Below are 10,772 nucleotides of genomic sequence, written 5' to 3'. Positions count from 1 at the left end.
GATTGTAATCTTGATGAACGGACTGCACAGATGATCTTTTGAAGTGGTATTTCTCGCTTAAAAATGTAATAAAACTACTTTTTACCCACTAATCACAGCAAATATAGAAAAGCTGATCTTTGTCATTGAACACAGAAGCAGCAGAAGCATCAGATGCATCTATACGCTTTACTTCACACACATGGTCTTTGTCATCTACATTTAAAGCGTTCGGGTGGAGTATCTGTAGGTCCATCAGCCACCACCCTTAGAGTGTCCCCACCAACTTTTATCGCAAAGTTACACCCTTGGGCCAGACATTCTCTTCTTCCCGGACCTGTCCTACTTTTCATACCTAAAAAAATGCCCAGGGGGAATTTCAAAATCGTCCGGGATTTTGGTGGAACACAGTGCAGCAGAACTGAGCAGTGAGGTCCGAAGCTGGTCCGGGAACCCCAGCGGATGGGGGCAGGGAGCTAGCAGGAGAACGGAGCAACTGAACCGGACCCGATGATGGTAACCTGGACACCGGCGGCCCCATGCTTCCCCTCGCCTGCCTTATTGACCCCAGCCCCCCTCCTTCGGGTGAGGACAGAGCGGGACGTCCAAGACTTTGCAGGGATCTTCGGATAGACAAAAATAATCCATGCCTGTCGAGTCTCCTTGGGAAGACTGAAAAATGTCACCTTTCTCCATGCAGCCTTAAACACAGCATTTATGCCTGTGGCCCTGACTCGTCGTACTCGTACTCGTCGTCTCCCGCTTTATCCGGAACCGGGTCGCGGGGGCAGCAGACTAAGCAGAGACTCCCAGACTTCCCTCTCCGCAGACACCTCCTCCAGCTCTGTTGGGGGAAGCCCTAGGCGCTCCCAGGCCAGCCGAGAGACATAGTCTCTCCAGCGTGTCCTGGGTCGTCCCCTGGGCCTCCTCCCGGTGGGACATGCCTGGAACACCTCCCGAGGGAGGCGTCCAGGGGGCATCCGAAGAAGATGTCCGAGCCACCTCAACTGACTCCTCTCGATGTGGAGGAGAACCGGCTCTACTCTGAGCCTCTCCCGAATGACCGAGCTCCTCACCCTATCTCTAAGGGAGAGCCCAGCCACCCTGCGGAGAAAGCTCATTTCAGCCGCTTGTATCCGGGATGTCGTTCTTTCGGTCATGATCCAAATTTCATGACCATAGGTGAGGGTAGGAACGTAGACCGACCGGTAAATTGAGAGCTTTGCCTTTTCGCTCAGCTCTCTCTTCACCAGGACAGACCGGTGCAGCGTCCGCATTATTGCAGCAGCCGCACCGATCCGTCTATCGATCTCCCGCTCCATTCTTCCCTCACTCGTGAACAGGACCCCAAGATACTTGAACTCCTCCACTTGAGGCAAGGACTCCCCTCCAACCCGAAGGGGACATGCCACCTTTTTCCGGTTGAGAACCATGGCCTCGGATTTGGAGGAGCTGATTCTCATCCCGGCCGCTTCACACTCGGCTGCGAACCGCCCCAGCGCACGCTGTAGGTCTTGGCAGGAGGGAGCCAGCAGAACTACGTCATCCGCAAAAAGCAGGGACGAGATCCGCTGTTCACCAAACCAGACCCCCTCCGGTCCTTGGCTGCACCTAGAAATCCTGTCCATAAAAGTTATGAACAGGACCGGTGACAGAGGGCAGCCCTGTCGGAGTCCAACATGCACCGGGAACAGGTCCGACTTAATGCCGGCAATGCGAACCAGACTCCTGCTCCGCTTGTACAGAGAACGGATGGCCCCTAATAAAGGGCCCCCGACTCCATACTCCTGGAGCACCCCCCACAGGGCAGCACGAGGGACACGGTCGAATGCCTTCTCCAAGTCCACAAAACACATGTGGACTGGTTGGGCAAACTCCCATGAACCCTCAAGCACCCTGCAGAGGGTGTAGAGCTGGTCCACCGTTCCACGGCCAGGACGAAAACCACACTGCTCCTCCTGCAGCCGAGGTTCGACAATCAGCCGGACTCTCCTCTCCAGCACCCTGGCATAGGCCTTTCCGGGGAGGCTGAGAAGTGTGATTCCCCGATAGTTGGAACACACCCTCCGGTCCCCCTTCTTGTGGAGGGGAACCACCACCCCAGTCTGCCAATCCAGGGGAACTGTCCCCGACCTCCACGCGATGTTGAAGAGACGTGTCAACCATGACAGCCCGACAACATCCAGAGCTTTGAGATACTCAGGACGGATCTCGTCCACCCCCGAAGCCTTGCCACCGTGGAGTTTTTTGACTACCTCGGTGACTTCAGCCTGGGTGATGGACGAACCCAGCCCCAAGCACCTCGTCTCTTCTTCCCCCACGGAAGGCATGTCTGTCGGGTTGAGGAGATCCTCAAAGTATTCCTTCCACCGCCCGACAATATCCTCCTTCAAGGTCAGCAGCTCCCCACACCCACTAAAAACAGTGTTAGTGAAGCACTGCTTTCCCCTCCGGAGGCGCCGGACGGTTTGCCAGAATCACTTTGAGGCCAACCGATAGTCTTTTTCCATGGCCTCTCCGAACTCCTCCCAGGCCCAAGATTTTGCCTCTGCAACCGCCCGGGCCGCGACACGCTTGGCCTCACGGTACCTGCTTGCTGCTTCAGGAGTCCCACAAGCCAGCCAGGCTTGATAGGACTCCTTCTTCAGCTTGACGGCATCCCTTACTATCGGTGTCCACCACCGGGTTCGGGGATTGCCACCACGACAGGCACCGCAAACCTTACGGCCACAGCTACGGGCAGCCGCATCGACAATAGAGGCAGAGAACGCCCCATTCGGACTCCATGTCTCCAACCTCCCTCGGAACCTGAGAGAAGCTCTCCCGGAGGTGGGAGTTGAACACGTCTCTGACCGAGGGCTCCACCAGACGTTCCCAGCAGACCCTCACTACACGTTTGGGCCTGCCGAGTCTTTCAGGCTTCCTCCTCTTCCAGCGTATCCAACTCACCACCAGGTGGTGGTCGGTGGACAGCTCCGCCCCTCTCTTCACCCGAGTGTCCAAGACATGCGGCCGAAGATCAGAAGATACGACTACAAAGTCGATCATCGACCTTCGGCCTAGGGTGTCCTGGTGCCAAGTGCACCGATGGACATCCCTATGCCTGAACATGGTGTTCATTATGGACAATCCGTGACTTGCACAGAAGTCCAATAATGAGACACCACTCGGGTTCAGAGCTGGGGGCCCGTTCCTCCCGATCACGCCCCTCCAGGTGTCACTGTCGTTTCCCACGTGGGCGTTGAAGTCTCCCAGCAGAATGATGGAATCCCCGGGAGGGGCGCTTTCTAACACCCTCCCCAGGGATGCTAAGAAGGCCTGGTACTCCGTACTGCCGTTCGGCCCATAGGCCGAAACAACTGTCAGAGTCCTCCCTTCAACCCGAAGGCGAAGGGAGGCGACCCTCTCGTCTACCGGGGTGAACTCCAACACGAGACGGCTGAGCTGGGGGGAGACAAGCAGCCCCACCCCCGCCCTCCGCCTCTCCTCGCGGGTAACTCCAGAGTAGAAGAGAGTCCAGCCTCTCTCAAGGAGCTGGGTTCCAGAGCCCTGGCTGTGCGTAGAGGAGAGCCCAACTATTTCTAGCCGGTATCGCTCCACCTCCCGCACAAGCTCGGGCTCCTTCCCCGCCAGTGAGGTGACATTCCACGTCCCCAGAGCCAGTTTAAGCGCCCGCGGATCAGGTCGCCGAGGTCTCCGCCTCTGGCTGCCGCCCAATCCTCTTTGCACCGGTCCCTCATGGTTCCCCCTGCAGGTGGTGGGCCCACTGGGGGATGGCCTCGCGTCGCTCCTTCGGGCTGGGCCCGGCCGGGTCCCGCGAGGAAGAACCCGACCACCAGGCGCTCGCCGACGAACCCCAACCCCAGGCCTGGCTCCAGGGTGGGGTCCTGGCTCCGCCGTACCGGGCGACGTCACGTGCCTCGTTTGTGTCCTCGTCATAAGGGTTTTTGAACCGCTCTTCGTCTGACCTGTCACCCAGAGCCTGTTTGCCTTGGGAGACCCTTCCAGGGGCATTTAGCCCCCGACAACATAGCCTCTGGGATCACCCAGGCACTGAAACCCCTCCACCACGTTAAGGTGGCGGTTCAAGGAGGGCCCTGACTCCTTTTCAATATATAAATTGCCTGCTTTCTTATTCTTGTAGAAGTAAACCCACTTGTAGGCTAAACAGCTAAACTAGTGTCTTACATCTTCACAATCTCTATTCATGTTCTTGGGTCAGTGAACCAGGGGGCTGTTCTGTATGTCAATTTCGGGGCGTGACAACAGTACAGGCCAGAACCAAATAAGGCAACATCCCCAAGTTGACGTTAATTTGGTGCTTCGTTTGAATTCGCCCGTTTTAATGTGAAACTTTGGAACAGTGAGATTTGCATAGAAAGGAGGTGTCGATGGGGTTTGAACTTCTCTGTACGTCCATTTTACCCACTGAACTATCGTTATTCATCTATGACCATGTAAACTCGGTTTTGCATTCTATGACCCCTTTAAGGGCTCATTATGCTTGACACATGGATTCCATGTCAGCTGTCTGTCACAGCGTCTGCAGCATTTATACTCTTTGTGACTTTACCCGTGTTCTGGCCAGTTCATGTTAATATACCATGGTTAACACTTATTTGGAGCTTAACTAGGCCTATTACTCAGTACTGTGACTTAGTTAAGAAAAATAATCAAAAGTGAACTTTGAATTCAGATACAATTTACCCAGAGTATACTATTTAAACAAGATAAGTTTTAGAATGGAATGGTCACAAATTTTGTCACAACATGGGATCCAGAACAACTTCTCTTTTTCAAGATTTTGTTAATTTTGGAAAGTTTGTGTTTTCTATTTTAGAAACCTGTTCTTTTTCCTGGTACTGTATCTGTCTGTCATGAACATGAGTCCCCATATAAAACCTATATTAGTTTGTTTCTGATTTATGTTATTATTTTTTCCACTTGCAGAGCCTGTCTCTAATGTAAAAGTTAAACAAGACTCCTCCAACTTGATTGAGTTTAACAAATCTGCCAGCTTCTTCTGCTCCTTGTCTGGATCATCTCTCTCCTTCCGTTGGATGAAAGACTCCTCAGAGATTACGGCCAGTGACAGAGTTCAGATTACTGATGGAGGATCCACTCTGACTATTGTCAATGTGACCAGAAATGACGAGGGATCATACAGCTGTGAAGTGTTCAATCCTGTCAGCAATGCCAACAGTGACCCAGTATTCCTCTCTGTCAGCTGTAAGTTATTAACCCTTACTAGGGAATTCAGTGAAATACTTTGAAAATCAAAATTTCAAGCCAATAGTTAGTTAGTTATTGGTATCCAGGACAAGACCTTTGTAAGGGGTATACAAGTGATCAAAAATGGTAACTTGCCCTATAAATGGTTAACATATGATCTCTTTTAAAAAAGAAAAACCAACTTAAGTGTTGGGATCTGGAGATTCACCACCTTTCTCCAGCAGAGTGCGCTGTGGGTCTCCTGGGCTGGAGCCCTCCAGCACACCTGACGCTCATCAGCCCATCAGGAGACCTCCTTCATAAGCAGCAGCCAGACCTTCCTTCAACGCCGCAGTGTTGACCAAGTTTGGTTAGCGAACCTGAGCCTCTGTTATCCTGATTGAATCTTAGTTGTCTCTAGAGAGAAACCTGATTTTAATCTGCCTTTGTCTTCTTGCTCACAGGAAACCAGTCTAAGCCTAAAGCTGAGCTTTGCCTGTAAACCTGCCTGCCTGCCTAAGGGAGCCAAACCTGAAGATCTCAATCTGGACTCCTCCTGCTGCTCTCAAGGAAGAGCTGGAATCTCAAACCAAGGTCTGCCACTCACAAGTCAGAAGCTAGACGCTGCTGCTGCGGAGCACTCTGCTGAACCAACAGTCTCTGGACCCAACCGGTTCCCTCTCTCACAAAGATCTGTCTGGACCTCTTCAAGGTATATTCTGAATAATCTAAATTCAACAAACCATCTGACTGCCTGGCTAATCAAACTATCCGTCTCTGCAGACATCAGTGAATCCAGCCCCGGACCAGTGCCAGAGCCAGTTCATGTTTATTGTGTGAAAACCTTTCAATAAACTCTGTTAAACTTTTACCATGCTTTCAGTGGTGTTCTGCATGTGGGTTGAGTCTCTTAAGCCAATCATGACATTAAGCAAATCTATCAGGGCTAAAACAACTGTTGTTAAAATAATACTGCACTAAGAATGCTGATCATGATGTTAGTGTTTAGAATTATTTCATTTAATAATTAGTTATCAATAACTATTAACTAATTATTTTCTACTATTTCAGATGGCCCAGAAAAAGTCACATTAAAGGTTGACCCTGAACCTCATAAACCATACGTGGAAGGTTCAGACATCACCTTGTCTTGCTTGTCTGACTCCAGACCTCCTGCAACGTTTTATTGGCTCCTGAATGAAAAACTTCTATCTGATTCTGAACATGAGCTCAAGCTAATCAGTGTTAATAAGAATCAGAGTGGAAACTACAGCTGTTTTTGTATGTTATGTCACAAATCAACAAAAAGCAGAACATAACTGTGAAGAAGAAAACAATACAGAGTTTTTAAAAATATTTACAAATACAAATCTCAAAACTGTATTTGTATTCAGCACCACAAGACCCTGTAAAACCCCAACCTCATTGCCATTAATACTACAATGGAGAAATGATTTACCTACCATTGATTTAGGCAAAATGTTTTAAATATTTATTTATTTATTTATTTTTTTTTTGACCAATGCTTTATATTAAATATAAATAAGCTGTCTGTGGTTTACGGTCACGCTACAAAAATATTTGTAAATGGATTCAAGTATATTTCTAAAGCAATTTTTAACCCCTTCCTCAAACAAAAGTGGATCAGGCAATAACGGTTAATTGCTTTCTTATTTGTTGCAGTTTATGAGTCAAATTTCACAATCTCAATTTGATAACAGATTTAAGTTAATTATGTTTACCACAAAGAAGGAAAAAATAAATGTCAAAGGAAATATGTAGGTTAGTTCTTCTTTAATCCAGATCTACTCTGTTACTGGACCCTCTTGCTTAGGTCAGTTTCATAAAGGTACACAAGAAAATTAAGATCTTTGGTTAAGTTTATTTTGTGATTTAAGTCTTTAGAAACAATATCAGAAAGTATGATATGCACATGGTGTTTTCATTTCTGTTATAACATGATACACTTTTTAAAGTTTCTGAAAGACAAAAATGAAACCATTAATAAAGATATGTCTTTATTATACACGGTTACATCCAAAATAACCAAGGTTTTTTATTGAAATTTATGATTAGACGTGGTCATGTAACCTATACATAAACCATGGGAATGCCTTGAAGACATAAAACCTGGATGACTGTAAAATTTCTGCTTCTGAATACAAAGAAAACTCAGACCGGAATGTTTGAAAAAGAAGCTATTTAGTCAATCACTTCATTTGGATGGGATTAAATTGATCTCAGTAAGAAGGGGGGAACAATCTAGGTGTTATTTTTGGACTTGTCATTTAAATCCTATACCAAAAAAGTTTTTTTTTTATTTCCTTTTTTCATCTGTGGAATATTGTAATACCGGTAATTAAAAATATCCTGTCCAGCTGTGATGCTGAGAAACTAGTCCATGCATTTGTTACTTCAAGGCTAGACTATTGTAATTCTTTACTATCAGGAAGTTCACAAACCTTAGTTAAAATACTTTAGCTGATCCAAAATCCTGCAGCCAGAGTTCTGATGAAAATTAAAAAGAGAGATAATATCTCTCCTATCCTGGCTTCTTTTCATTGGCTTCCTGTTAAAAGCAGATATAATTTAAAATCCTCCTCACATATAGAGCTTTGACTGGCCAAGCTCCATCTTATATCAGAGATCTGGTTGTATCTGAGAGAGCACTTCACTCTCAGTTTGCAGGTTTGCTAGTGGTTCCTAGAATTTCCAAAATTAGAATAGGAGTCAGATCTTTTAGTTATCAGGCTCCTCTCCCATGGAACCAACTACCAGTTTTAGTCCATGAGGCAGACACCCTGTCTACTTTAATAATAATAATAATGAATTTTATTTGTAACGCACTTTACATTTGAATTCTAATCTCAAAATGCTACAGTTCAAAAAGGGAAAATTAAAACAAAGGTTAAAAGACCATAACATTAAAAACCATGGGAGTAAAAGACAACCATTAAAATCAATAAATATGAAGGCATACGTAGCCTATTAAAAAAATCTAAAAATCAGCAATTGAAAAGCATTTCTGAAAGCAATTCTAAAAAGGAAAGTTTTCAATCCTTTCTTAAAACAGTCCACCGTCTGTGGGGCCCTAAGGTGGTCTGGGAGGGCATTCCACAGGCGGGGAGCTGCGGCTTCAAAGGCCCTGTCGCCCATTGTTTTTAGCCGTGTCCTTGGTGGGCTCAGACGGTGCTGTTGGCCTGACCGGGTCCGGGAAGAGGTGTGTGGTGTGAGCAGTTCAGTGAGATAGGTGGGGGCCGCACCATGCACACAGTGATGGGTGTGCAGAAGAATCTTGTACTCTATACGGGCGTGAATAGGGAGCCAGTGTAAAGTGTGAAGGATGGGAGTGATGTGCTTGTGTTTCCTCACCCTCATAGGACCCTGGCTGTGCTGTTCTGTAGGTACTGGAGCTTCTGAAGGCTCCTGCCAGAGATCCCGATGAGGAGAGCGTTGCAGTAATCCAGCCTGGAGGAGACGAAGGCATGGACAAGCTTATCTGCAACAGGGAGGGATAGGGAGGGGCAGAGTTAGGTAATATTACGGAGGTGAAAGAAGGAAGTTTTGCAGATAGAGGTGACATCATTGTCAAAGGAGAGGTGGGGGTCAAGCTTGACCCCAAGGCTTGTAACAGAGGGAGAAAGGGGAATGGTATAACCACAGAATGAAACAGAGGTGAGAGGAAAGGAACGAAGTTGATGAGGAGTACCAGTTTGGATGGCCTCTGTTTTTGAGGCATTAAACGGCAGGAAGTTTTGACTCATGCATGCCTTTATATCTTGCAGGCCGGAGCTGAGGCCGGTGACAAAGGTATCGGGGGAGCTGGGGGGAGTCATTTTAATGTAAAGTTGTGTGTCGTCAGCATAGCAATGGAGGTTGATGCCATGCCTGCCGACGACACAACTAAGGGGGAGCATGTAGATGGTGAATAGGGTGGTGCCGAGCACGGAGCCCTGGGGGACCCCACAGGTGGCAATGTGAGGTCTGGATTTTGCCTCCCCCAGGGCCACGTACTCGGTCCTGTCAGTGAGGTAGAAGTGAAACCAGTGGAGGGCAGTGCCAGAAAGACCAATGAAATGCTGGAGGCAGTGAAGGAGGATGTGGTGATCTACTGTGTCAAACGCAGCAGAGAGGTCGAGAAGAATGAGGAGGGACGTGAAACCGGAATCAGAGGCCATCAGCAGATTGCTGGTGACTCTGATGAGAGCTGTTTCTGTGCTGTGGGAGGGACGTAAACCAGATTAAAATTTTTCATACAGATTATTCCATTTAACGTGGTTGTGGAGTTGGGTGGAAACAACTTTTTCTAGAAGTTTGGAGATGAATGGGAGGTTTGAAATGGGTCTGTAGTTTGACAGAGGTTCAGGGTCCAAGGTGTTTTTTTTTAGGATGGGTTTAATGAGGGCAGTTTTAAGGGTAGATGGGACGGTACCTTTTTCCAGGAAACTGGCTACTATTTTGATTATGAGATGACTAATGGATTAATGGTGAGATTTGAGCAGAGGGGATGGGAGGGGATCTAAAGAGCAGGTGGATGGTTTAGATTTGCGGATGATGTTCTTGACCTCCTGCTGTGTTGGCAGAAAGAAGTGTGATAGGAGTTGTGTGGGAGATGTCTGAGGGGTATCAATAGTGGTGCTGTTTGAAGGTGAAAGTGAAAAGCGGATGCTGTCTATTTTTGATATGAAGAAATCCAGAAACCGGTTGCAGTTTATATCTGTGTGGTTGTAGAAGGAGGAGACCTGTGGTTTGAGAATATGGCTGATTGTGGAAAAGAGTTTTCTGGAATTACCTGGGTTATTGTTGATGAGCGAAGAGTAGTGAATGGACCTGGCCTTGGAGAGGGCTGTTGCATAATTTCTGCGATGTTCCCGGTAGGCCAATTTATGCACCGTCAGGCCAGATGTTTTATATGCCCGGTCCAGGACACGGCTAGACCTCTTCATTTGCCTTAGGTCTTTGGTAAACCAAGGAGCGGAATGTGTGAATGTGACAGTCCGGGTTATTACAGGAGCATGAGTATCCAGGATGGAGTTGAGGCTTGTGTTGTTAAGTCACCGGCTGATGAGAGTGGAGAGGGGGAAAGATGCTGAAGATGTGAGCTGAAGGATGAGGGATTCAATGTTTTTGATGTTTCTGAAAGTGATATTGCGTTTTGGTTTGGTGAGAAAGGTTATGGGGAGTCTAAATGTAACTGCCAGGTGATCTGAGACACCAACATCATATATGTTGAGGCTGGTGAGTGGAAGGGAATCAGTCATGACAAGGTCCAGAGTACGCCTTCTGCTGTGGGTGGGGCCATCTGTGAGCTGTTGGAGATTTAGACAGTCCAAAACCTGTTTGAATTCGGCAGTCGGGAGGTGTGTGAGTCCATGTGTATATTGAGATCGCCAATAACAAGAATATTTGAGTGTGCAGTGAAATGAAAGCAATGAAAGTTGGTTGTGGTTTAGGGGGGCGATATATGACAGCTACTGTGGCAGAGAAAGGATTATTGCATTTAAAAACAAAGCTTTCGAAGGAGGAAGCACCAGGTACAGGCAGGAGGGACACTGCAAAGTAGCTGCGATATAAAACAGGCC

General features: G+C 47.6%; 1 protein-coding gene across 1 annotated transcript; it reads left to right on the top strand.

Moving 5' to 3' along the window:
- The first annotated feature begins 518 nt into the window (after positions 1-518).
- On the top strand, positions 519-8,708 carry LOC119783146 (carcinoembryonic antigen-related cell adhesion molecule 1-like). The gene is made up of 6 exons (XM_038284509.1): positions 519-564; positions 3,329-3,472; positions 4,930-5,208; positions 6,262-6,471; positions 8,287-8,417; positions 8,595-8,708. The coding sequence occupies exons 1-6, from the start codon at positions 519-521 to the stop codon at positions 8,706-8,708; spliced, it is 924 nt and encodes a 307-aa protein (XP_038140437.1).
- Positions 8,709-10,772: the final 2,064 nt, after the last annotated feature.

This window comes from Cyprinodon tularosa, unplaced genomic scaffold, assembly GCF_016077235.1.
Source record: "Cyprinodon tularosa strain WSP-4 unplaced genomic scaffold, ASM1607723v1 ctg2, whole genome shotgun sequence".
In the NCBI taxonomy this organism is placed as follows: domain Eukaryota; kingdom Metazoa; phylum Chordata; class Actinopteri; order Cyprinodontiformes; family Cyprinodontidae; genus Cyprinodon; species Cyprinodon tularosa.
This window is presented reverse-complemented; position numbering and strand designations above follow the sequence as displayed.